Below are 27,522 nucleotides of genomic sequence, written 5' to 3'. Positions count from 1 at the left end.
TGCCAGGCACCATTCTAAGCCCATTACATGTCTACATACATTTACGCCTATGTTCAATCCTAATAACATTTATGGGGACTAAACCCCGTAACAATCATTATTATCCCCATCCTTCAGGTAATGAATCTGAGGCACAGGGAGACTGTCTTAAGATCCTCAAATAGTAAGTGATAGAACTAGGAAGAGAAAAAAAAAACTATGACTTTGACTTTTCAGGAATTTGCTGATAAACTACAAATACAAGGGAACCTCTGAAGCTGATGAGTAAATCCTATTACAACGATGTACCAATCCATCTACTTTTCCAGGTATAATGATATATGTATTACGGATTTTGTTCACCTAGGTTTATAGAAGAAAATCTCTAGATTTCTCTTGTATGAGCAACCTCCTTCCCCACCTCCACTTCTTTCTCCTTTTAATCTCAGAGTTCAAAGGTTAGCTTAGCTTAATGGATATATTTCAAATTATGAAATTAATTCAATATTAAAACAATGAAGTTTGCCAACAAAAGTAGTAAGTTCTGCCTTATTGATTACTTTTCCTAATGGCACAAAGCAACTATTTCAATTAGTTCTGATGTTTTATAGAGAGCAAAGGACTTTAGTTTTCTAAAATAATAGAAGCTTCTGTTTGGGACGCACCGGGGACGAGGAGGCAGCCTAAATCTGGGAAGACATTTCTATTTCTCTCTGAATCCATAAATAATTAGACTTCCTAACTTAAAGGTCTCTATGGTATTGTATTTTATATCTAAAACAGATATTGTTCGACAAATAACAGCTTCTGTTCGTTTTTAAAATCAATTCTCCTCAAATAATATTTAGAAAAAGACGAGATTTATATAAGATCCTCAGGAACACGCCCAGGTATATGTTGCCATCAGTAACATCTTAAAGAAAAAAGAAAAGCAGCAACCAAGATCAAAAACACTCTTATTTTGACATCTAGTAATTGTCATCTAATACAGTTTTTCCCCCCTGTCACTTTCAACTACCAATTACTCATTGCATTATTTTAACACCAGCATCTTCAAGTAAAGAATGCCCTAAGCGACCCCTTCATTTGAATTTGGCTTTATGAGACACACAGTGGTAGTAAACAGCACCCTCCCAGGTGACCACATTCAGACTGAAGCACTTGATGCCTTTGGGACACTTGTACTTGTCCTACCCAAAGGCTGGGGATGGCACTGTGTGCGAAGATTCCCGTGTACACACCTGCGCGGCGCTCCAGACGGCAGTCATTTGAGGGACGTGAGGAATCTCTGAAGGACTTTTCATTGAAAAGAATAAGGGTGAAAGAATTAAAAATCTCAGAAATACTCTCCATTTTACAAGCATCCTTTTTAGACACTACCCACTTTCAGCCTTGGAAGCTTAGGAAAGGTGAGCAAAATCTTTTTTTTTTTTTTTTTCAGAAAAGGTAAAATTATATAAAAGGCCATTATCTGTATTGTTTTATGGTGCCCCACTTGCCGAGGTTCTGCTTTGAGAGGGGGTGTTTGTTTGTGTGCTGGTTTTGTTTTTTATTCTCTCCCATGAGATCATGTAGATAGGTTTTGTATCTACAAAGAGTTCATCTCTAGGTCAAGATTAGTATTCCTCAACATTGACACTATAAGATTAAATGTGACAGAAAGGAAATACTTGTGTTGTATTGTGATAAATTTCACCTGACATCAGAAACTCCTCCCTTCCTACAGGTGTGAGTGCTTCTCTGTCTCTCTCTCTCTCTCTCTCTCTCTCCCTCCCTCCCTTCCTCCCTCCTTCCTCTTTCTACTAAGAACTAATCAGGGAAGCAGGCTTAAGGAATAAACTCACCACTTTGGGAGAAAGAGCCACTACACAGTGGAAGGCCTCAGTTTCAGGCTAAACTCTCAACAGCAGGTAAGCATTAATTCATTAAAATAATAAATTTCAAATCAGCGGTTATAATGCAAGACCAAATGGGAAAACAGAAAGAGAAGAAATAAAATTCAACATTGTATAGGAAGAATAAATTTCATTAGGTTCAGAGGTAAAGATGTTTTTGTATTTTGGTGTTTGGGGGGTTCCCTTAAATATTGATTATGGGGGAAATAAGCATTGAAAAATAGAAACATTTTTGCATTATGATATTGGCACAACTAAAGAAACAGGAAGACAGGAAACTTTCTGAGCAGAAAATCTATCATCTAAAAATATAATTACTAGCATTGGATTGCGGTGCTTTAAAAGAAATTTTCTCTCCTCATTAACAGATATTCACCGTTGTACTGCAAATGGCGTTATTACGCCATAAAAGCAGAAATCTTCTGTTTTGTTTATTCATCAGAATTAAAAGTCTCCCAAGAGAGTATCAAGCTTTTATTGTCTCGTTAATATAAATAAAATATTTTAGGAGCTTGCTGCATGTTGATGGACCCTACCCCAAAGAAACTTCAGTTTCTAAAAGTGATGTGAGCAGGATTAATTTTCCTTCACAAAAACTTCAGTTAGTGAGTCTGTTGATAGTTTGGCTAAAGGATTAACCTTTCCATTCTAGAACACATTCATTACAGGGAATTTATAAGTAAGTGGTAAGGATATTCTGATCTGGTAGCTTTCGGAATTGTCATTATGACTTTCAAATAAAATTCAATAATGTGTAAAAAAACATTTTCTGCACCTAAAAGAACTTTTGTATTTCCTTTGTGGCCTTTAAAAATTATCTTTTCAATAAAAAAAAGATCTTTATAAAATTCATCACTGTTTACTGAACAGTATCCTCCAATGTTGTTCATTAATTATAGTATCTTCTCTCTGTGCGAACCTCTGAGAGAAATGTCTCTGATTTTAATGTCATCAATATTTGTTTCCCTGAGTCTGTGTGTGTGTGTTTGTGTGTGTGTGTGTGTGTGTGTGTGTGTGACAGAGACAGAGAGAGAGACAGGGACAGACAGACAAGAAGGGAGAGAAATGAGAAGCATCAATTCTTTGTTGCATCACCTTAGTTGCTCATTGATTGTTTTCTCATATGTGCCTTGACCGGAGGCTCCAGCAGAGCAAGTGATCCCTTGCTTAAGCCAGTGACTTTGAGCTTAAGCCAGAGATCTTGCGCTTCCAGCCAGTGACCTCTGGGCTCAAGCCAGCGACCATGGGGTCATGTCCCTGGGTCATTTTTGAATTGAAATAGCTGATTAGTCTAGAAAGTATATTAAAGCCAGAGGAAGGAGGTTTTGAATACTTAGTTAGAGAACTGGACTTCATTTAGCGATGGTACAAGTGAAAAGTTAAGCAAATGCTGTGTTAGAGATATTAGGGATCATTTTATGGGAGACTGAACATGTAACTCATCATGTTTATTTCTCTCTGTGTTAGTTGCCGGAAAGCTTAGAATAAAACATGGGCTCTCACCCTCTGCAAGTAGTTGATTCTCATTGTTCATGGTCCTTGTGTTCAATAAAGTCACAGGGAACAACACTGTCTTCGCAATTTTGAACGTTTGCTCCTTGGGTAAATATAGGCAGGGTTAGGTTCCTACAAACCTCAGGTCACTACATTTTTATCAGCAGATCAACATATAACCTTGTTTGATGTATCTTTATTTTTAAAGACACATGAGTTAGGCTGACTGGTAGTGGCACAGTGGATAGAGAATCAACCTGGGATACTGAGGTCCCAGATTGGAAACCCCCAGATTGCTGGCTTGAGCGTAGGCTCATCCAGCTTGAGCATGGGGTCACCAGCTTGAGCATAGTATCATCAACACGATCCCATGGTCACTGGCTTGAGCAAGGGGGTCACTGGCTCAGCTTGAACCCACCAGTCAAGGCATGTATGAGAAGCAATCAATGAACAACTAAATTGACACAATTACAAGCTGATGCTTCTCATCTCTCTCCTTCCCTTCCTGTCTGTGTGTCTGTCTCTCTCTCCATCTCTCTCTGCCCCTCTCTTGCCAAATAAATAAATAATAAAAATAAAGGCACATGGTTTAATATATATTGCTGACTTATTATCATTGAACTCACAGTCAAGAGTATTATTACTCATGCCTAATAGAGGAAGCTTATTTAATACATGTATTTTCTCCGTAAGACACATTATAGTCTTTTTACACTTAGGAATACTAACCAGTACTTAAGCGCTATGCTTCGGGGCCATTTTAAACAGAAATTACCAACAAAAAGCAAAAAAAAATTTTTAATTGAAAAAAAAAATACCTTGCCACCAAATAGACCACATAAAGGACTTTTTTATTGTATGAGAGCTGGCACAAAAAGTCACCTTCTTCAACTTTAGCTGAAAATGTGAATTATCGGGAGTCTCAGATTTTTCACTGCTCTGCACATGTTCACAAATGGCTACAAAAGCACTGTCAGGATTGCTTTGGGGGCATACACACGCCATCGCAGGCAGTGAACTTACAAACGTGGAATCCACAGATGAAGAGGCTCGTCTCTGTGCGTTGGGCTCTTCTCGCCGTGCTTTGCCTGCCCACCTCACTCTGGTACCTCTGTTTCCCCTCTTGCCTGAATTAGAATTTAAACTTAATTTTTCTTGCTCTATTTTACCTATGTCTGTAAGTGGTTTTAGATCCTTTGGGAACAAACCAGGAAATAAATAAGCAAATCGTCAACAAGTACTTAGAATTCCTCCTCTTCCCATTAGCTGCTGCGCTGTGTATTAGGACATAAAAAGATCTCTAGACATCAAAACTAGTAACAGAAACGTGATCAACTTCCCTTTGAAATAACTTTATTTCACACTCTCCCAAAAGATATTGCATTAGATTAAATGAATGTATTTTACATGAGGCTTTACTAAGAAGTTAGTTTTATTTAGAGATCACAGCACTGAGTGAAATGAGCGGAGACCAGGGTAAGAGGGAATGGCTACACTTCTCCTTTCTCTGTTCAACCTGAGCTCTGGAAACTTGGTCTTCGCAAAGTTTCTAATATGGCCCAGGCTGCGAGTACTAGGGTCCAGAAGCCTGAGTTCCTGATGCTGCCTTGTCCCTTAGTTCTCCTCTGACTCCTGGAGAGATTGCACACACCTCGCATTGTTGTAAGGTACCAAAAAGCTGAAAAATTAATATTGATATTCTAGGAGGAAAGGTTAGGCTTTCCTGTCTCGTCCTTCCTGTGGGGAGGGGAGGGAGAAGAATGTATAAGTTTCTGGCTTGCAAGAACAATGGGTCATTTAGTTTTAAGTCTAAAATAAAGGTTAACCGAGAAACTTCTCTTTCAATGGGAGACATAATTTACATACCACCTTACATTGATTGTAGTTCCTCCCCTTTCCTAGAATCTTGAGGGTAAAATACCTCTAGACAAAGGAACCCTAAAAGATTTGTAAACATCTTTGATTGTGTTACCTTGAAAGTCTTAATGTTTCTGTGTATCCCCTAAACAAATGTTGTCAGCTTGTGCCATATGTCATGCTCTCCCCCGCCCGTGTGTGATCAAGGGTATATAAGCAGCCTGAAATATTTTGGGGGCACACGATTTGGGTCTGCTGCCCCGTGTAAGCTATATGCAGCGGCATATTTAATAAATCTCCTCCTTTAATAAAACTCTTCAAAATTCATCTGGACAGGGTGTCTCTGCGTGAACCCGCGGAACTGAGGTACTGGTACTTTACAACAGCATGTCTCATTCATTGAACTGGAGCTCACACGGCTCAGTCATCAGAAAGTCTTCTGATGCCTCTTAAAAGTTCAGACCCACATAAAACCTATGCTAAGAGCTTTACAGTGGATCTTAAGTAAGTCACAATCAAACACTCTGAACTCTTACAGCCGTACGGAGATGCCACACTGGAAAACTAACTAACTTTCTCTGTCTGTAAAATGGGTCGTAACCAATCCTAAGAGCACCGGGTTCTCGTGTCTAGCTGCCTAACCGCAAAGATTAGGTGGGAAAGCTCTGTTACGTTGAATATAGAAAAAAATGGTTTTTCTTTAATTTAGTTAAGACCTGATTGGAATGTTGGGGAAAAAGTTTTCTTGGGGAAAAGATCAGGGGAGATGGAGCTCCCAAATCTAGAAAATATAACTGCGTCAAAATAGATGAAGTTGCATACATTATAAGCAGGCTTTTGTTGTCGTAGTTCCTAAATTTTGTCTGTTACTACAATGACCCTCCACCTTTGCTCACATATGATTCTTCATCTCCAATCTACCGTATTTCCCCTTATATAAGACACACCTTAATTTGGGGGCCTGATTTGAAAAACAATGTATTAAATAAAGATTACATAAAGTTATTGAATTCAAATTTTATTCATCATAAAATTCATACAACTCCTCATTACTGTCAAAAAAGCAGAAAAAGCAAGTAAAAAAATCTACAACCACTGTGTAAGATGCACCCAGTTTTAAGACCCCGATTTTTTTTTTGAAACGGGGGGGCGTCTTATACATGGGGAAATACGGTAGCTGTTTCTTTTCTTTTCTTTTTTTGATTAATTTTAATGGGATGACATTGGTAAATCAGGGTACATATGTTCAGAGAAAACATCTCTAGGTTATTTTGACATTTGATTATGCTGCATTCCCATCGCCCAAAGTCCAATTGTCTTCTGTCATCTTCTAACTGATTTTCTTTGTGTCCCTCCCCTCCCCCAGCCTCCTCCCTCTCTCCCCCCCCCACCCTGTAACCCCCACACTCTTGTCCATGTCTCTGAGTCTCATTTTTATGTCCCACTTATGTATGGAATCATATAGTTCTTAGTTTTTTCTGATTTACTTATTTCGCTCAGTATAATGTTATCAAGCTGTTTCTTTTCAAGTTGTTCCTCAGAACCACCCAATAGCTGAGCCACTCAAGTCTTTCATCTTTGTCCCACATTGTGAAGATTCTCACTCTGAGCTTCCCGGCAGGCTTTTGACAACCATCTCTAGAATGTCCCTGTTGGGCAGACAGAATATATTGTGCTCACTTTGTTAAAGATGGCGCTGCCCATGTGGAAGCCTGTCACCCAGGTGATAACACCTTTCTTGCTTGGGATGGGTGTGATTATATTAATGTGTGTTGGGGGACAGGCTGTAAGCAGGCAAGATCCTTATAGCCTTAAAACTAAGCCTTTCCCACCCTTTTTGATGTGGGGTGGTGCACTCTCATGAGGAATCCCATTATGCCTCAGATAAGTGACTTTGTATCAGAGACTTCCTTGTTTGTATATTGGATTAAAGGTTTGGATTTCTGCACTATAAAGTGGGGCAGATGGGAGCTTGCTCTCTCTCGGTTCCTGAGATTAGCATTAGAGGAGAGGGCAGAGAGGAGATCCTGAGATTAGCATTAGAGGAGAGGGCAGAGAGGAGAGCAGAGAGGCCACATGGAGGAGAGGAGAGGCAGCCAAGGTGGCAGAGTGCTGAGGGAGAAGCCAGTTTGTGCAGAGTTTGTGCAGAGAGAAGGAGATGGGGAACAGAGGTGAATAAGGCTGGTGAGCTAGAAACCTTTGATTCTAGGAAACTCATTTAAATCAGTAGCTTTGTGAGCACTGAATGAGTGGGTTTTGGAGTCCAGTGTGTGTTTTTACTTGCCCACCAGGTGCAAGATAGAATTAAAGCTAATGGTCCACCAGTTCTTGGCTCCATTGTTTCATTACCGTCTGTTTGAATCTAATGAGAACCTACATGGGCCAGGCAGCTGTGATGGTGGCCGTGCCTGCTGGCTCTACAGTCCCTTACTGTGTGTCAGCCCCTGTGGTAGGCCCTGGAAAAGACAGAGTAGACTGGGCCCTTCCCTCAGGCATCCCACAGTCTACAAACATAAACACATAACCCATAGATACAGACAGCAGGGCGGCTTCTGCCAGAGGGGAAGGGGGAGTGGAGGTCGGGGGAGGAGGAAGCTGAGGACAGAAAGAGACTCTGCTTGAGTGGACGGAGCGTGATGCGGTGCGTAGATGGTGTTATATTAGTTACACGCTTGAAACCTGTATGGTTTGGCGAACCGTGTCATCCAAATAAATTAACTAGGCCCTGGCCAGTTAGCTCAGTTGGCTAAGCGTGTCTTCCCAAAACGACAAGGTTGGAGGCTCCACCCCTGGTCAGGGCACACAGGGGAAGCAACCAAAAGAATGCGTGGCTGAGCAGAACAACAACTGAGTGCTTCCCTCCCCCCCTCCAGTCTCTCTCCCTTCCTCTCTCTGTCTCTCTGAAAAAGCAATGAAAGTTAAACCCTGGACGGATATCTCAGTTGGTTGGAACGTCGATTCCGGAGTATGAAGGTTGGCAGTTCAATTCCCTGGTCAGGGCACATACAGGGACAGCTCAATGTTCCTGTCTGTCTCTCTCCCTGCCTCTCTCAATAACAATAATAAGAATAAGAATAACTAATTAATTTAAAAGGAAAAAAAAGAAAGCACAAATAAATGTAAATCTACAGCTGCTACTGTACCCTGAAGGAGGAGTTCAGAGTACAATGAACGTGTGTAAAGGGAAGACTTCACCCGGTGGGGATACTCATCTTCCCAAGATAGGGTCATTACACTTTCCGTTTCCAGGTTTTCCCTGATTTACCTATCCCAGTGCCTCTGAGAGAGCAGTGACATTCAGAGTGACAGCCAGGGAACATAGGACATCAAGGATGTTACTAGGTGGATTCAAATATTAACAGGCAAAGTTAAAAGTGTAACTTCGTTTTCAATTAGGTGTGAAGTGCTAGAGCTCCGGAGAAGATGTTGGTGCTCAACTGCGCTAAGAAATTACTGACCCTGGAAACAATGCTGAAGAGCCACTTTCCGGAGTCCCTCAAGGTACTGACATTAAGAGTCTTACTGTATTTCCTTCTGGCAGAGATCTGTGAGAATCACATCAGACTGGTGGCCGTTTCCCAGTGTGTTCTGGTGATCGACTCTGGGAGCATGTGTTACACACATAGCTTCCCGGACCCCCGTTGCTGAAGACTGAGTCACTGGACTGTGGATACAGCCCAGACAACTGCACTCACTCTAGATGACTCCTAGGAACGTTTAGGTAATGCTGGACTAGATTATTTCTAAGATAAGTTCCAGTTATACATGTTTTTAAACGGCAGAAATGTACGGACTGGGTGGCATTCCTGCTAAGAACGCAACCTATGTACACAGTGGAACTGAAATTTTAAGGGTTGTTATAAAAAAAAATTTTTTTTTCTGTTTATTTCAAAACCTTTATTTTTGAAGTTTTTTTCAGCAAACCTTTGTGTTGGTTAGCAAACCTACGTGTTGAAGACTTCTAAGAGTCCATGAGGGCATGCTGATAACTCAGTTACTGTGGATGACAATCAAAGATTACAGCTAAATATAAGATTAGAAATCTTTCAGCTCTCAGAGAAAAACATGTTGCCTGCACCAAGATGGTCTTTGAGAGCTGAGTTCTGGGACCACAATGGTGTGAGCCGCATGCTAATAACCTAGAAGAGATACAATGAATCGAGTTTCTAAAGCTAGAGACCAGGGACTGTATTCTCGACAAACACCTTGGATTATTCTTATTTACACCACGGTTTGAACAAAAATAATCTAAAGGAAGTCCTAGTGCACTGTACTGGGCTGGTTAACTCTATTCATCTCGTCCTGTGATGGTACTTCACCTATATGTGGTAGGGAAAATCAGATTGATAACTGGGGAGCACGCAGCTAAAAAAGAATCCAAGCAGACAGTCTGACTAAATTTTCCCATTTTGAATGCCGGCCCTGAGCTGAATAAAATGGAGTGACATGACCGGCTACATTTCTTTGACAACGTTTGGCTAACTCTTTTACCAGAGAAACTAAAAAGGTTTCAGTGACCTTCACAAGGTCATGAAAGGTGTTATAACCATCAAAACAAGATGATGGACCCTTAAATTATAATTTTTGGGCCCTGACCGGTTGGCTCAGTGGTAGAGCGTCGGCCCGGTGTGCAGAAGTCTCGGGTTCGATTCCCGGCCAGGGCACACAGGAGAAGCGCCCATCTGCTTCTCCACCCTTCCCCCTCTCCTTCCTCTCTGTCTCTCTCTTCCCCTCCCACAGCCAGGGCTCCATTGGAGCAAAGATGGCCCGGGCACTGGGGATGGCTCCTTGGCCTCTGCCCCAGGCTCTGGAGTGGCTCTGGTCGCAACAGAGCCACACGGCCCGGAGGGGCAGAGCATCGCCCACCTGGGCGTGCCGGGTGGATCCCAGTTGGGCGCATGCGGGAGTCTGTCTGACTGTCTCTCCCCATTTCCAGCTTCAGAAAAATACAAAAAAAAAATTATAATTATTGTATTTGCATAGTACTTTAGCATACGGTTTTTATCCTTCCAACAACTTCATAAGATGTTTATTAACCCATTTTATACATGAATAAACTGACGCTCCAGGAAGGTAACACAGCAACCAAAGCAGAATCAAATCTTAGTTCCTTCGATTTCATGTCTATTGCTTTTCCCACAGCAGCCCAGCTACCCGGTACCTAGGTGTACATGTTGATGTTTTTCCTTTTTCCCCCCTCATATAGTGCCTGACCTGCAGCTTTGCCCATAATAACCACTCAATAAACTGTTGTTGATTGGTTACTGGACACTTCATCAATTACTTAGTAATTGCTTATGTGTTCAAATCTTTTAATTTTTCCATTGATTTGAGAGAGAGAAAGAGAGAGAGAGAAAAAAAAACAGGAAGGGAGAGACACAAGAAGCATCAACTTGTAGTTGCATTATTCTAGTTGTTCATTGATTGCTTCTCATATGTGTCTTAACCGGGGGGCTCAAGCCAAACCACTGACCCCTTGCTCAAGCCAGCAGCCATAGGATCGATCATAGTGATGATCCACGCTCAAGTTGGCAAGCTTGCACTCAATCCGACGACCTCAGGGTTTTGAATCTGGGTCCTCTGGGTCCTCTGGGTCCCAGGTCAATGCTCTACCCACTGCAGAACCACCAGTCAGGCTAGCATGTATCATTTTTTAAAATAGCTTTCATATCATCTCATTTGAGCTTCATAGAAACTAACATTAGGTACCTCTGTAATATTAATACTTCTGAATAGGCAAATATTTATCATTTTAGAGATGATATTACATCACTTTTCCATCTCTAAGTGCTAGAGCTCCAATATAGCTCTAGGTTTTTAGATTCCAAACTGAGTGTACTTTGAAATATTTGTCCCTCATAACCCCATTTGAAATAAGAATTAAAGGAATGAAGCATGTCGGCATAAATCAATGCCTTCCTTGCATGATCTTCTCTCTCTCTTTTTTTTTTTTTTGACATTGTATTTTATTTATTTATTTATCTTTTTACAGGGACAGAGAGTCAGAGAGAGGGATAGACAGACAGGAATGGAGAGAGATGAGAAGCATCAATCATCACTTTTTTGTTGCGACACCTTAGTTGTTCATTGATTGCTTTCTCATATGTGCCTTGACCACGGGCCTACAGCAGACCAAGTGACCCCTTACTCGAGCCAGCGACCTTAGGTCCAAGCTGGTGAGCTTTTTTATTTTATTTTTATTTCTTGGCTCAAGCCAGATGAGCCCACGCTCAAGCTGGCGACCTCAGTGTCTCGAACCTGGGTCTTCTGCATCCCACTCTAATGCTCTATGCACTGTACCACACCGCCTGGTCAGGCTGATCTTCTCTTTAACAGCTGCTTAGCATGACACCCTCAATCTCTCCTTTTCCTTACACTGAGTCTCTTTATCCCTGGATCTCCTTATCCTGCTTCAACTAGTGCACTGTTATGTCATGCCTGACTTTGGTTCTTTAACAATACTTTCAAAATATCCCTTTGTCATTTAGAGAATGAAATAGATAAAGATAGTTTTGTCATTCACTCTTCTTCTATGCATTTTATAATCTCAGATTAGTGTTAAAGTAATTAAATATCTCATCTGACCAGTGGTGCACAGTGGTTAGAGTGTCAACCCGGAATGCTGAGGTCCACAGTTTGAAACCCTGAGATCGTCAGCTTGCATGCAGGATCACCAACACGATCCCAAGGTTGCTGGCTTGGCCCAAGGTCACTGGCTTGAGCCTAAGGTCACTGGCTCAGCTTAGTGCCCCAGTCAAGGCTTGTATGAGAAGCAATCCAAGAACAACTCAAGTGCTGCAACTATGAACTGATGCTTCTCATTTCTCTCTCTCTCTCTCTCTCTCTCTCTCTCTGAAAATCAATCCAAAAAATGCATTAAAAAATTAACTCTCTCTCAAAATTCCTTCTCTCTGCCCATTCGTCCAGCACCTTTACTGTCACCTAGCCACTTCCTACCTCCTCTCTGTTCTCCCCCTTTGAATAAATGACTTTTAGAAGGCGTTGCTTGTTTTCAATGTGAAATCTCTCGGTTGGTTAGTTGTAAATCATTGACAAAAAGGTATGCTGGGGGGGGGGGTTTCTTTTCTTTCAGAATCTGAATATTGGAAAGAGTTTTTTCTTTTACCCTCTGAAGCTTCCAATCACATGTAAGCTCCCTTCCTGAATAAGGATGTTTGGTTTCCTCGGATGAAACCATTTTGATAATCGTACTACTCTGTCGTATGTGGAAGGTCAGCGGCGCCAGCATATAATGATTAACAGAACAAGTCAGGTCAAACAATGATTAGCAGAACAAACCACTAACCTTCCAGTTTACCTTAGTTCTTGGGTTTTCTCTAAGTGTGATCCATGTCAGATATTAGTATCAGCCAGGCTAAACTGAGAAAAATACATTCTATGGCAGGTTCGAGTGAGGTCTCAGATTGGATAAAAAGATAGTTGGAAAAGGTTGTAGGCATTGAGGTGAGTGATTTGAATTGAGTAATGAAGGAGGTAAAATGTAGGTACTAATGCCTCTTTTATTTAATTCTTTTCATTGAAGTATAGCATATACTAGAAAGTGTACACGACATACTCATGCAGCTCAGTGAATTTTCACAAAGTGATCACCTTCCCTCCAAGAAAGAACGTTACTTCAGAGGCTGTTCCTCCCCACCCAGCCTTCCTTTCCAATCACTGCCTTGCCCTGCTCCCTCAAAGAAACCACTAGCCTGACTTCTAAAGCCATGATTCAGTTTTGTATGATTTTGAATATAATATACATTGTATCACAGAAGTATCTCTTTGTATCTAACTTCTTTTGCTCAACATTGTGTTGCTATTTTATAATCCAGAGTATAAATATGCCACAGTTGACTTATTTCTTCCACTTTGGTTAGACATTTAGATTGTTTCCTGTTTTTATCTATTACAAAAAAATGCTGCTGTGAACATTCGCCTAGGGCTTAGCTCTCCTCATTACCAGCACAGCTTTCTCTACTCTGAAGCACACTGCTAGCCTGCCTAGGCAGTGGTGCAGTGGATAGAGCGTCGGACTGGGATGAGGAAGACCCAGGTTTGAGACCCCAACGTTGCCAGCTTAAGCGTGGTCTCATCTGGTTTGAGCAAAAGTTCACCAGCTTGGACCCAAGGTCGCTGGCTCAAGCAAGGAGTTACTCAGTCTGCTGAAGGCCCACGGTCAAGGCACATATGAGAAAGCAATCAATGAACAACTAAGGTGTCGAAACGAAAAACTGATGATTGATGCTTCTCATCTCTCTTCGTTCCTGTCTGTCTGTCCCTATCTATCCCTCTCTCTGACTCTCTCTCTGTCTCTGTAAAAAAAAAAAAAATTAGAAGCACACCGATAAAATATGAAAGTTGTTTTGTAAGACAGACATCTTTAATTCTTAATACAGAAAAATATTTGAAAGGCCACAGAGAATTCTAAAGCACTTTAGTATTGTTTAGTCAAAAAGCATTTGATTGGCTATGTCAGGCTCTACAGATATACCGTAATAATGAATGAGACATACTTACAACCCTCCGAGAATACTTATAGAGCCTTGGTTGGTATAATCATACCTGAAATGCAGGTGTTTGGGGCTTATTTGGGGGGGGGGGGGGTAATTCACCATCAAATGATGTTTCATTCTAATTCAGGGTTGAAGGAGTAGCTGAAATTCACAGGTTATTTGTGGACAGTATAATCAACTTCAAAAGCAGGTGAGCATCGAAATTGTCTGTGGAACTTCTGAAAGATGCTTGAGCCATAAATCCATACAAGAGGTTCCGATTCACTCAGTATTTATTGCTGACCCACGTGCCTTGCACCCATCTATTGATTCAGTGCCTCTCACAGCTGTACTGTACAAAACTGAGTGTAAGCAGACTTTTCTTAGGCTTTCATAGACTTTCTTTTCTTAAATCTGTTTTCATGTACACTGATGGAATAACAAGAGAGAAGTTTGTGTGTGTGTGGTGTATATATTTATAATTTCCCCTCTGGTGGCCATAGTTCTACGGTAGAACAAGAGGTAAGGCATGTGATACACAGCTGAGACAGCGGGCGATGCCCCTGGCTGGTCTCTCCGGGTTCTCTGCTCAGGTTTATGGAGCAGTGATGAACATCAATCGTGGGAATCCCTTTCAAAAGGAAGTGGTACTGGATTCGTGGCCAGACTTCAAAGCTGTTATCACTCGGCGGCAGAAAGAGGTACAGTTTTTTCATTATTATTATTATCAATATTATTGATTTTTAGAGAGAGGAAGGAAGAGAGAGAGAGAGATAGGAAAGCATCAATTTGTTGTTCCACTCATTCATGCCATCATTGGTTGATTCTAGTATGTGCCCTGACTGGGCATAGAACCTGCAACCTCAATGTGTCAGGAGGATGTTTCTGCCAACTGAGCTACCCAGCCAGGGCCGAGGTGCAGTTTTGAAAGGAAAAAAAAAAAAAAGAGAGAGAGAGAGAGAAAGTTGGCATCAACTATTATAGAAAGAAAGGATTAGATAAAGGGGATATTATAACCATCATAGCCATATACTTTAGCTTACAAAGCTGCATATTTCATGATCAGCTTCTAGTTTGTCTTTAGAGAATCATATGGAAAACCTCTAGTCTAAATGCATTCAATAAACATCATCTGTAGTGTTTGATGACCTCTAGAAGCATAAAGCATACATTCTCGAACATACCAGTTTTTCAACTGGGTTGATGATTCCTTAGGATGGATGACTTTGGTCATGACGATGAATATGGAAGAACATTGAAAAAGACAGGATCTGCCTGCTCTGCCTCTGAGACCAGAGAGAGAGAGGCTCAGTTAACGAAAGATGTGCTGCCCTGGCCCCATTAGGAAAGTTCCGAGGGTTCTATTTAATTCTTCTAAGTGGGTCCACTGAGTTACACCCTTTACATTTTTATAAATAAACAAACCCCTAGAAACCTATGAAATAAACGTCTTAACGCCTCCCTAACACTAAATGAAATAAGCAGGTAAAGGCTCCAAAACCTCTGCACTCTCCCTCACAGCAGTGCATGGGCCACATTCCCTCCTGGCCATTGTTCATAGGTGACCAGTTTTGCAAATGGAAATTGTCTAGACCTGCGCAGCTAATGGTACTGGCTAAGATGTCTAGGATTTCGGTTACATAGAGCACCGTTTTTCAACTTCTGGTTCGTGGGCCGATGCCAGTTGCCAGAAATTTTGTGCTGGTTAGCGGAAGAGTTAACCACCCTGCTGTTGTGTGAAGATTATAGACGCAGTGACCTTAGTCAAATTCACTGATGCTTAGGGTGATTTCTACCTTAGTGATCCCTGAAACAATTCTCCAATTTTCACTGGCCCCCAAATGTAAAAAGGTTGAAAACCACTGCTCTAGAACATACGTTTCTGTGTGTATGATTGTGTCTTCTGACCTAGGCTGAGATAGATAACCTGGACCATTATACGAATGCCTATGCTGTGTTCTACAAGGATGTCAAAACTTACCAACGGCTGTTGGAAGAATCTGACGTTATCAACTGGGACCAAGTTTTTCAAATACAAGGTGAGGTCAAGTGCAAGACACTAGGTTGTCATTAAATCCTTTTTGTCATATATATCAGCTATGACATATATTTCACATATATGATATATATACATGGTTGCACAAATATATATCCATACATTTTATATATTTACAATTTATGTATTACAGAATTTTACTCCTGATGAGGCTTGGCTTTGAGGGTAGGTAGAGGCCATTTAAATGGGACTATTTTTAAGTGATTTTTTTTTTTACAGAGACAGAGAGAGAGAGTCAGAGAGAGAGATAGATAGGGACAGACAGACAGAAATGGAGAGAGATGAGAAGCATCAATCATTAGTTTTTCATTGTGCATTGCGACACCTTAGTTGTTCATTGATTGCTTTCTCATCTGTGCCTTGACTGTGAGCCTTCAGCAGACTGAGTAACCCCTTGCTCGAGCCAGCGACCTTGGGTTCAAGCTGGTGAGCTTTTTGCTCAAACCAGATGAGCCCATGCTCAAGCTGGCAACCTCGGGGTCTCGAACCTGGGTCCTCCACATCTCAGCCCGACGCTCTATCCACTGTGCCACTGCCTGGTCAGGCTAAGTGATTTTTTTCTTTAATGTTACTATAATATGGATAATAGTGAATATTGGCCTATTTTTCCTTACTACTTTTAACCCTTTGCTATTAGTCTTTTAAAATAATTCTAGTTTAAGTATAAGCCAAGATGTAAGCTTTTCTTTTCTCTAAAGCAAATAATTCTAGGAAGAAATAATCAGCTGATTTGCATAGTATATCCTGAAATGATTTTATAAGGAAAGAATATACGTGAACTCCAAGGAGATAGCTGTATGGCCATCAATGCTAGTGGAAGGACTTTAGGCCAAGTTAGGGGCGGACTGAGAGTTTCCGGGCCCTGGCTGGGTTGCTCAGTGGATAGAGCATCTTCCTGGCACGTTCATACCATTCCAGGGAGACACCTTCCTTGACCATCTGACACGAAGGCAGGAATTCCCATGTTAGAAATATAAAGTTGGGTGATTTTTTTTCAGCCACCGACAACTGAAGCCCTCTCACAAGGACAACCTTGTGTCCATCTACAGACAATGACCAATACATATTCATAACCTAAAGCCTTGGGGTGTTGTATAAAACCCACTTGCAAATGCTCAGAAAGACCTTACGGAGGATGCTCTAAACTGTCCCTGCCCGTCACAGAATTACCCCTTTTGTGTGGTGAGCAGTGAGAGACATGGCGCTACCACTTGCTCGGCCAGCTCAGGAAAGTCTCCTGAGCAGTATCACTCTAACGTGGAGATGAGTACACCTCTTCCTTGATGTGCAAAACCGTGGCGGTAACTGGGTGGGTACTGGTGCGGCATGTCTACTGTCTTCAAATCACCTGAGTCCATCATTACGGAGAGGACATCCCCGTAAATGCCAATATTCTTTTTTCAAAAGGCTAAGCTGATAGCCATGAGCCAGGTATAGTCATTGAAGTGGACTCATTCACCCTTCCTGAAGGCCTGGTGGTGACAGATGTGAATTAGTAGCATCTAACAGAGCTGCAGTGGTAAAGGCGCCCCTCACTGAGCACAGAAGTCAGTGCCGGTATTTCCTGTGTCTTCTGACGTCACCTCTCGGCAATAGGCCTCAGTGGTAATAACTATAATCTGCTTTGGATATTGACTATTGACTAGGGATATTATAAGAGGTCATCAGTATCTTTATTATTCTTAATCAGAGCACCTAGAATGGTGCTGTTTTCATCACATTCCCAAATCCTATCCAAAAGCCTATCTACTGCGATATGTGTTCAATCTTTGCCACAGTGCAGGCTCTAGTCAGAGCTACTAGTTGGGCCACCTGCATAGATCAAGCATTAGTTTAGTGGAGCTACTTCAGTGCTGGATGTTCAGAACAACAGCACACCCTGAACAGAAATGTCTTTGCCATTTTTAATCTAAGAGCCATTCATAAACAATATTTAAATCAGGGTTAATCTACTAACCTACTCAGAGGAGCCAAACTGTTGTGTTTGTCATGTGAGGGCAAGAAATGAAAAGGTATACAAGCCCTAGATTGTTGGTTCAGTGGTAGAGTGTTAGCCCAGCGTGTGGATGTCCCAGGTTTGATTCCCAGTCAGGGCACACAGAAGAAGCGACCATCTGCTTTTCTATCCCTCTGCCTTCCCCTTCTCTCTTATATTCTCTCTTTTCCTCCTACAGCTATGCCTCAATTGGAGTGCATCAGCCCCAGGTGCTGAGGATGGCTCCTTGGAGCCTTTACCCCAGGCACTAAAAATAGTTCAGTTGCCAAGCAATGGCCCAGATGGGCAGTGCACTGCCCAGTAGGGGGCTTGCTGGGTGGACCCCAGTTGGGGCATATGCAGGAGTCTGTCTCTCTGTCTCCCCTCCCCTCACTACCCAGGCAGGCCAGGTGTTTTTGCTCACTGTCTGTTAAACGAACTAGAGAGAGCTTGTCTACATGAGCACTAACCTGAAAGTTTCAGGAGCCTGCCCCATAACTGTGGTACAATAAATGTCCTGAATCTGGCTTATCCAATTAGCAATTCTTCCTGTTCTAAGGAGGTAGGGTGGACAAAGGCAGAACAGTAAGTGGAAGTTCCTTTCTTCTGTGAGAAAGAAAATCATTTGTTAAAAGTGGTAACGTACGCAATGAACAGAAGAACATGGTCAACAACACGGTGGAGAGATAATTGGCAAAATGCATACTATGGAAATGCTACCCAGCAAACAACTGGATTCTTTAACAAATAAATTGAAAGGATTTTTTAAAGGGGAGGTGGGAATTAAAAGAAACCCTGTAGATCAATAGATTTACAAGACAAAAAATGGATAAAATCAAACTATAGAGCTTAATGATGCACACTTACATAATAACATTTTAAAGAAAACAAGTAAGTGGTTATTATAAAAATTATGAGAGTGGTTATTTTTAAAGGAGAGAGAAGGAATTGTGATTGGGAAAGTGTCTAAATAAAAGGTGGCTAATAACTTTCTATTTTGAGGCGTTAGTAGTATATAGTTAAAATATATAATTATTGATTAAGATACGCATTTGTTTTATGCAGTTTTCTATATCTGTTACATCTTATAATTTAAAATATATTTTAGGCCCTGGCTAGATGGCTCAGTGGATAAAGTGTTGACCCAGCATGCCAGAGGTCATGGGTTCGATTCCCAGTCGGGGCACGTATGAAAAGCAATCAATGAGTGCACGACTAAACGAAACAACTAAGTGAAATGACAAGTTGATGCTTTCTTTCTCTCTTCTCTTCTCTTCTCTTCTCTCTCTCTCTCTCTCTCTCTCTTAAAACAAGGAAAAATAAAAGTTAAAAAAAAAGTTTTTTAGAGAAATGTTAAACTGACTTTTAGGAAGAACTGGTTCAGTCTAACTGAGAGAGAGGAATTCTGTTTGAACTATCCCCCATACCTTTGGTATGCACTGCCTATTTTTTCCCCATAGACATTACTTAGATCTAATTCAGTATTATAATATGGGATGCCAGCCACAAACTCTATCATTTTAATAGCATTTACTTAAAGACCTATTTATGTTTTCTTAAACCTAACTCCCTGAGGGTAGAGCTTAGGCTCAGCTATCAGACTGAGTGCAACATGGCTTCACACGCACATATTTTACACATGGGGGTAACTTACCGGGAGGAAGAAACAGCCAGTAGCTAAGGAAGGAAGCAGGAAAGTCCATTTCCAGAGGCCTCCATCCATGAGGACCCAGACGGGGACCTGGAGAAGCAGAGCAGGTCAGTCCTGAGCCCTCAGAAGCTAAGCGGCAATGCTGCAAGCTGTCAGAACAGAGCCACGCCGTTCCTACGTCCCACTGGGCAGCACGCGCAGGACAGGGCTTTATATACAAGCAAGGAACAAAGATGTAGATAATACAGTCTAGCTCTGATAAATGAGTGGGATCTGGCTGAGTTACACTCGGGATGAATCTCGCCAACACTAAATTTATACCTCGATAGTTCTGTAAAGAGTGTTAAGCAAGAGGTTGAAACAGACTTTCTTAAAGAAAGAATTCCATGCCAAATAAATCTAAGCTCTTACACACTTCTAGCTGCACGGCAGCTCACCAACTTTAGAGCTGTAAAATGTCTCTTACCTAGCCACGTCTGAGAAGTCAGAAAAATCTAAATTCCCACAAGAAATTCCCAGTTCCTAGGATAGTCTCAACAGGATCATGATTGAAAATCCCTTCAAAGTTTCAGAATCAGCTAGGGAGTAGTTCTAATAATCCGTATGTAAACACACAGCAGTTAGGATAATACACGGGCCTGACCAGGCAGTGGCGCAGTGGATAGAGCGCCGGACTGGGATGTGGAGGACCCAGGTTCGAGATCCCAAGGTCATCAGCTTGAGCGCGGGCTCATCTGGTTTGAGCAAGGCTCACCAGCTTGAGCCCAAGGTCGCTGGCTCGAGCAAGGGGTCACTCAGTCTGCTGTAGCCCCACAGTCAAGGCGCATATGAGAAAGCAATCAATGAAAAACTATGGAACCGCAATGAAGAATTGATGTTTCTCATCTCTCTCCCTTCCTGCCTGTCCCTCTCTCTGACTCTCTCCATCTCTGCCAAACACACACACACACACACACACAAAAAAAAAAGGATAATGCACGGTGGCAAGCTGGTGGTATTAAAGATAGGAAGTTCAAAAACACTGCAACAAATGTCCTTCTTTGCCTTTTCAAATAAAATGACCCCATTCTTATGTCTCTCCATACCCAGGGCTGCAGAGTAATTTATATGATGTTTCCAAAGCTGTTGCCAACTCAAAGCAACTGGATGTAAAGCTAAGTTCCTTCAAGGCGACTCTTTTAGCTCCTGTTTCAACTCCACCAGACACCAGCTTCCTGTATGTAAATCAAGTTCCTGCCTTTGGGATAGGACTTACTGCTATAGGAGCACACAGAGCGGTACCTGGGGTGCTTAGTACCATTAAGGGATATGTAGGTACCTTGTCTGGGCTACTACATCTGAATTTGAGTGTGTGTGTGTGTGTGTGTGTGAATGTGTGAATGTAAGTGCGTGTGTTTGTGTTGTGTGTGTGTGTGTGTGTACACATGCTCATGTGTGTTTACTCTTCTCCTTTCTGCTCATAATTTCCTGCAAAGTCAAATCAGTGTGCTTGTCCATAGTAATAAATGAACTCAGGAGTCCTGCATTTTCAGTGTACACAGAAAAATCAGTCTTTGGTATCCTCCCTCCCCAAACAATTCTAAGTAACCTCTGTTGTCTGAGCCCAAGACTGTCATTTCAGGGAGAAGGGTGTGTAACTGACTCACGTGGGGTTGTTACAGACCAGGCACTAAAACGTTTTAAATATATGACCACTGGAATCCTTTCTCCAACCCTGTAAAGCAGTACTAGTATCATTCCCTTTTTGAACAAAGTAACACACACAAGTAAATTGCAGAGCCAGGAAATAAATCCCACCAGGTCTGATTCCAGAATCCGCTCCTTCCAAACATTTGCTGACTCCTATCTGCCTTCTTCTCTTCTTGCTATAGAGTTCCTGTTTTGTCACCTACTAGTGTTAGGTCAGCCACAGGAGAGACGCACAGGCCTGATGAGTTTTATAAGAAGTTTATTTGTGTGTCTGCAAAACAGACGGGCTGAGACTCTCGCGGCATCAGCGGAGAGCTGCGGGAAGTGGTGTCTGATACAGGGGCTACTGCAGGCATTTGCTGGCATGGGGTTGGTGCACCTGGACACGCTCAGAGTAGCATCTCCTGGTTTGTGGCCTTGGTCACAGACTGTCTCCCTTTCCCAACCCCTCAGGCCCCTCCCAAAGGCCTTGTCCCAAGGACTTCTCCCGGAACCATCCCAGGTTGGGGGGAGTTCCTTAAGGAGGGGGGGGCAGGTCAGGTGAGGGAGATGCATACTGAGAAGCTGCCTGCCCCCACCTCCCGTGGGAGGTTGGGGGAGGGGAGTTTGAGTTTACAGGGGCCCTGGATTGAAAGGCGCCCTGGACCCAAACCTAACAACTAGTTCCTTCCCCTCTGCTTAGTCTTTCTGAGCTTCACTCAGTTTCTTCTTCTTGAAAATTAATCTATAATATCCTCTTAGCTATTTTTCACAAGCAAATGAAACATGGTATTTGAAAAATACCCACCTGTAAAGGTTAGTTTTCTTTACATCTATGGAATATGTTGAACCAAACCTAAAGAAAAATGAATACTTTCAATTACATAAAGCAAATGGACTTTATTTTTATTTTATATTTTTCAGTTATAAAGATTTACAAACACATACAAACGCTTGGGAGAATAATATAATGAACCTTCCCATCAAAATATGGGTTGTTTTAGTCACACCCCTATCCACTCTTCCCATACCCTGGATTCTTCTGAAGGAAATTTACCAAACATTACCCCATTATTCTTAAACACTCTAATATATACTGCTCACAAAATTTAGGGGATATTTCAAAATGAACATGAAGCGATAAAATATCCCCTAATTATTGTGAGCAGTGTAGATCTCCAAAAGATAAGAATTCTTAAAAATGTACTAATACCACTTCTGTGGGCAGGGGTCCCTGAGACCACCCAGAGGCTCAGTGAGTGGCTAGGAAGACTCACGGGATTCAATGCATAGGGTCATGGCTGTGATTTTGTTACAGTGAAAGGATACAAATCAAAATCAGCAAAAGGAAAAGGGTGCACTGGCTAAGCCCAGAGGAGACCAGGCACAAGCTTCCCAGAGCCCTGTCCCCACGGAGGCACAGGACGCAGTTCATCTCCCCAGCAACGAGCTGTAACAACCTGAGCTAGGACTTTTCTAGGAGGCCCCCTCTGCCCAGCCGATGCCGGTTTCCTAGACTCCCAGAAGGAGCGCAGGTGTTCAGCAGGAACCACGCCGCTTGGACAAACAGGCACAGTGAGCCACTCATGTCCGTTCCGGGAATGGCAGGACCCCTCCAGAAATTCAAAGTGCCAGACACCAGCCAAGGGGTAACCTGGACAGCAGGCTGTTGTAAAGATAATGGCCTCAAGCCTGCTGTGTTAACTCTTTTCTGCACAACCCCTTAAAATATTAACAATATCCCTTAGCCCGACCTGGTAGTGGCACAGTGGAGAGAGCGTTGACCTGGGATGCTGAGGACCCAGGTTTGAAATACTGAAGTCGTTGGTTTGACCAAGGGGTCACTGGCTTGGCTTGAGTGTCCTCCCTCCCAAGGCACGTAGAGAGGCAATCAATGAACAATAAAGTGACGCAACTACGAGTTGATGCTTCTTATCTCTCTCCCTTCCTGTCTGTCTGCCCTTGTCTTTCTCTCTCCTTGAACAAAACAATATTTCCATAAAGTAAAATAACCAGTTAGTAGTCACAGTTCCCAAATTATCATATTTTAGCAATTTATTTGTTTTGAATAAACATCTAAATAAAGTTCATACATTGCAACTGGTTAATATCTCTCTTAGGTTTCTTTTGACATATAGGTTCCCATTCCATCTTTTAAATTCCTCACATGGCTTTCTGTTAGAGCAGCTAGGTTTGTCCGTTAAGAGTTTTCCGCAGTGTTCGGAGCCATGTCCCCGGGGTGTTATTTTAAAATGTCCTCTATCCCCAGCCAGGCCATTTCAAATCAGTTTTCGACTTGAATTGCTCCCTTCTGCATAGGAAGTTAGACAATTTGTCTTTAACAAAGTTGTTACCCAAATATGTACATGCTTTATTTTGGGATATCCTGCCCTTCAGATACAAGGTCAGAGCCTCTAGTATAACTTCTGAAACACTTGGTTTGCTTTAGCAATCAATGTTTCTATTTGCAATGAAATTTCTGCCTGAGGCTTCTTTGCCATGTTTATAGTTCATTTTCAAAAATTAAATTAAAAATTCTGGTATGCCAGTTATTGCCTGTGTTTATTTTTTTTACCCCTGCTTCATGGTTCGGTGATTGTCCCAGTACCCGGTCCCCAGGATGCCTAGAACAGGAGCTAACACTACAGAACCACTAATGAAAAGAAAACACGCACCTGTGCTTCACAAAGGTCACAGCTAGAATGACACTCCTGGTCTCTTACCAGTCACTCGGGGTGGTCTTCCAACATGGATAACTGAAAAGAACTAGAGCAAATTCTGAAGCACAGCCAGCCCCCCCGGCTTTCAAACAAGCAACCCACCTCGGCTCTTAGAAATGGCACCAATTCTTACCTTTATTTTAATCTAAACACCATGGATGTTAGACCTTCTCCCACAACTTTTAGGAGAAGGTCTGGAAGAACTAGCGTTTTTGTTTTTTTTTTAGCATCTGCCTATGCCTGAAATGTTAAGCACTTTGTATTTACTTTCTGGGCACGGATGCATAAAGATAGACGTTCTATCCAAACACATCTTTTCTTTTTTAAACCAAGAGAAGGTTAGGGGTTCCAGAATCTGGTCTGTACAAGGCTTCAGGGCCGGTGTCAATAAAATCAGGACTTAGAAGAAGTCTGTGAATTGTTTTACTTGCCTTAATCTAGACTGAGGACAAGAGGAAATGGGCATAAAATCGGAAGGAAAGACTTAAACTTGAAATGAGTATTTTTTTTCCTGTCAGAAATGAAATCCTAGGAGATGTTTGTAAATGGGGATAAATGGAATCAAAGTCATAGAAAATGTCTTTGTATCCCTGGCGTGGTTTCTCAATCAGTCTAAAAAGATAAGTCAGTGTCGGCAGTCATGGGATCCTGAGTTCATATTCCTTCTCCTGTCGTTTCTTCTAGAAGGTGCTCTCCCCCGCGGCTCACTTACCTGAGCGTGGCTGATGCCGACCTGCTCAACCGCACGTGGGCGCGGGGCGGCAACGCGCAGTGTCTCCGGTACATCGCCAGCCTCATCTCCTGCTTCCCCAGCGTGTGTGTCCGCGATGAGAAGGGACACCCAGTCTCTTGGTCGATCACAGACCAGTTTGCCACCATGTGCCATAACTACACCCTGCCAGAGCACCGCAGGAAGGGTTACAGCCGGCTGGTGGTCCTCACACTGGCCAGGAAGTTGCAAAGCCGGGGGTTCCCCACTCAGGGCAACGTCCTTGATGACAACACGGCCTCCATCAGCCTCCTGAAGAACATCCATGCTGAGTTCTTGCCTTGTCGGTTCCACCGGCTCATTCTCACCCCCGTGGCTCTCTCTGGCCAGGTTCACCTGTAGCCCAGTGGCGCTCTGGGAATTAACTTCCTTTCCCTGAAGACACACATAATACCCCTTAACTGCCAGCGAAGAGAAAATTAAACCTGGGATCAGGCCTTGGCTGGGTAGCTCAGTTGGTTAGAGCGTCATCCCTGTACACCAAGGTTGTGGGTTCGATCTCCAGTCAGGGCGCATACAAGAATCCGCCAATGAATGCATAAAGAAGTAGCACAAGTCAGGCGCGCTCGCTCTCTCTCTCTCTCTCTCTCTCTCGTTTTCCCTCTTGCTCTAAAATTAAAAAATAAAAATAATTTTAAAAAACTGGGGTCAGAAGAATCTTGGTTGTTGAAAAGGCCTGGAGAAAACATGCAAGATCAGCCTGAGAAGCCGTAACTCTCCCTGTCTCAGGCCTCTACAGTCAGAGGTCGCTGTGGTCGTAAGAGAAGGAATTGTCCTCCATCAGCATCCACTGCTGGAAAAAGGTTCTGAAGCCTGCAGGTCTCAGCATCGCAGCGGAAATGACAGCTTGAGGACAAATGATTTGACACAGGGGCTTACTGCTTTATCTTCAGTGCTTGGGCTTCGGCTCCGTAGTCTCACAACCACACCAGACCCCTAGCACCGTGTGTACCACGAACCGGCGCCCACACTGCCATGTCTCCCCAAACTCGGTGCCACCACCTCTGACCCAAGTTCTCTGTAGACCAGGGGTCCCCAAACTACGGCCCCGCGGGCCGCATGTGGCCCCTGAGGCCATTTATCCGGCCCCCGCCGCACTTCCGGAAGGAGCACCTCTTTCATTGGTGGTCAGTGAGAGGAGCATAGTTCCCATTGAAATACTGGTCAGTTTGTTGATTTAAATTTACTTGTTCTTTATTTTAAATATTGTATTTGTTCCCGTTTTGTTTTTTTACTTTAAAATAAGATATGTGGCCCTGGCCGGTTGGCTCAGCGGTGGAGCGTCGGCCTAGCGTGCGGAGGACCCGGGTTCGATTCCCGGCCAGGGCACACAGGAGAAGCGCCCATTTGCTTCTCCACCCCTCCGCCGCGCTTTCCCTCTCTGTCTCTCTCTTCCCCTCCCGCAGCCGAGGCTCCATTGGAGCAAAGATGGCCCGGGCGCTGGGGATGGCTCTGTGGCCTCTGCCCCAGGCGCTAGAGTGGCTCTGGTCACAACATGGCGATGCCCAGGATGGGCAGAGCATTGCTCCCTGGTGGGCAGAGCATCGCCCCTGGGGGGCGTGCCGGGTGGATCCCGGTCGGGCGCATGCGGGAGTCTGTCTGACTGTCTCTCCCTGTTTCCAGCTTCAGAAAAATGAAAAAAAAAAAAAAAAAAAAGAAAAGAAATATAGAAAAGAAAGGGGTTTTTTAAGCAATCAGTAACTTTAAAGGCTCTTAGCATAAGTAAACTCATTTAACTTCTCTTCTATCTTAAACTCTAAAAAACCTCAGAACTTACCTAGGTCTAAAACTCCCTACCCCCGGCCTTGAAGTTAGTTTTGCCAAATTGCAGGGGAGTCAGGGGTGGGTAGTAAATCCTAGGATGTTTAGAAATGTTTTGTTAGGCGTGTGAAACATTTATCTCTACTGTGTTATCATCTTCACAGCTTACAGTCTTAGTAGGTAGAAATATTATTTTCTTTAAATTGATCCTATAGATAGACATTGTAACTAGACAGTAAAAGTTAATGAGCTTGTTAGTGAGATTAATGAGTATGTTTTATTGCTTTTGTACCATGCTTCACTGAGCTCCCCTTCCTTCCCACCCCAATCAGCATGTGATTTTGTCTTTAAAAGCTGGCCCCAAACTGTGTTCAGGGCCGCATGATCTGACTAACTTAGGCCTCCGTGTGGTCGCCGGCTTTTAATAAAAGACTGCTTTAAATTTGTACTTTAGTGTGGAGAACGTCTGTATACTTTCACTGGATTCGCTATATGAATTCAAGATTACATAGATAGATAATAATCTGTGCTGGAGTCTGAGCCACAATGTTGTCATTTTGATTTCAATCTTTTTTTTTTTCTTCACTACATCATGTATCTTTTTCATCAAGAAAATTTAAATGTTTAAATGATTAAATCAGTATATTCATTAGTCTTTTATCCTTGTCAGTATTATTTTTTAATGTGGGTTCCAGTTGTTTGGGCACATGCATCTTCCAAGGAGAGAGATGCATGTCCCCTGGCCGGGTTCTCCATGCGCCCTGGAAGCAGACCCAAGTCCCGGGGCTGGAGTCATCTGGTCTGGATAAAAGTGACTTAGCCTTAGAAAATGTTGGGGGTTTTTCTTATCCCAGAGAGGTTCACAAAATTCCACCTACAAAGATAAAGGGACATCCAAACTTTGGGTGTTTATTCCGAGAAAAGTAAACACACTGGTTGAAGGAGAGCACCATCTTGATACAAAACAAGACTCCCTGGGAGTGAATATCTGCTTATGTCATCCTGAGCACCTGGTTTCCTAGAAACTTCTCTTTGGTGCGGAGGGACGAGCACCAAGTAACCAGAGTCCATAAAGCTCTTGGGAGGATATCGTCTAGTTTCTGCCCCAGGGCTGCTCATTATCTTTGGCATTAATTAAGCATTGATTGCTCCTACCTGATATATGGCAATACTATAGCCTTGTTTTCTTCCTAATAATAATA

General features: G+C 42.6%; 1 protein-coding gene across 3 annotated transcripts; it reads left to right on the top strand.

The window, feature by feature from the left end:
- Positions 1–1,710: 1,710 nt before the first annotated feature.
- On the top strand, positions 1,711–26,768 carry GLYATL3 (glycine-N-acyltransferase like 3). 3 transcript variants are annotated; one of them, XM_066252270.1, is made up of 6 exons: positions 1,711–1,889; positions 8,622–8,726; positions 14,314–14,421; positions 15,633–15,759; positions 20,492–20,618; positions 24,475–26,768. In XM_066252270.1, exons 2-6 carry the CDS (start codon positions 8,649–8,651, stop codon positions 24,899–24,901), a joined length of 867 nt encoding a protein of 288 aa, XP_066108367.1. In that variant the 5' UTR covers positions 1,711–1,889; positions 8,622–8,648; the 3' UTR covers positions 24,902–26,768. The 3 variants fall into 3 exon arrangements, with proteins under 3 accessions (XP_066108367.1, XP_066108375.1, XP_066108387.1); XM_066252278.1 differs by lacking the exon at positions 1,711–1,889 and adding an exon at positions 8,174–8,198; XM_066252290.1 differs by lacking the exon at positions 1,711–1,889 and adding an exon at positions 13,869–13,931 and having other exon boundaries at positions 8,633–8,726.
- The last annotated feature ends 754 nt before the right edge of the window (positions 26,769–27,522 follow it).

The sequence above is a fragment of the Saccopteryx bilineata genome, chromosome 1 (genome assembly GCF_036850765.1).
Source record: "Saccopteryx bilineata isolate mSacBil1 chromosome 1, mSacBil1_pri_phased_curated, whole genome shotgun sequence".
Taxonomy (NCBI): domain Eukaryota; kingdom Metazoa; phylum Chordata; class Mammalia; order Chiroptera; family Emballonuridae; genus Saccopteryx; species Saccopteryx bilineata.
The sequence above is the reverse complement of the archived record's forward strand: the minus strand, read 5'-3'. Positions and strand labels throughout refer to the sequence as shown.

Bases quoted from the DNA above. Each gene is read 5' to 3' on its own strand.
- GLYATL3 (XM_066252270.1), top strand. From the start codon at position 8,649: ATGTTGGTGCTCAACTGCGCTAAGAAATTACTGACCCTGGAAACAATG. The intron at 8,727-14,313 runs GTACTGACATTA...TTCTCTGCTCAG, and splicing joins ACTTTCCGGAGTCCCTCAAG to GTTTATGGAGCAGTGATGAA. The intron at 15,760-20,491 runs GTGAGGTCAAGT...CTCCATACCCAG, and splicing joins CCAAGTTTTTCAAATACAAG to GGCTGCAGAGTAATTTATAT.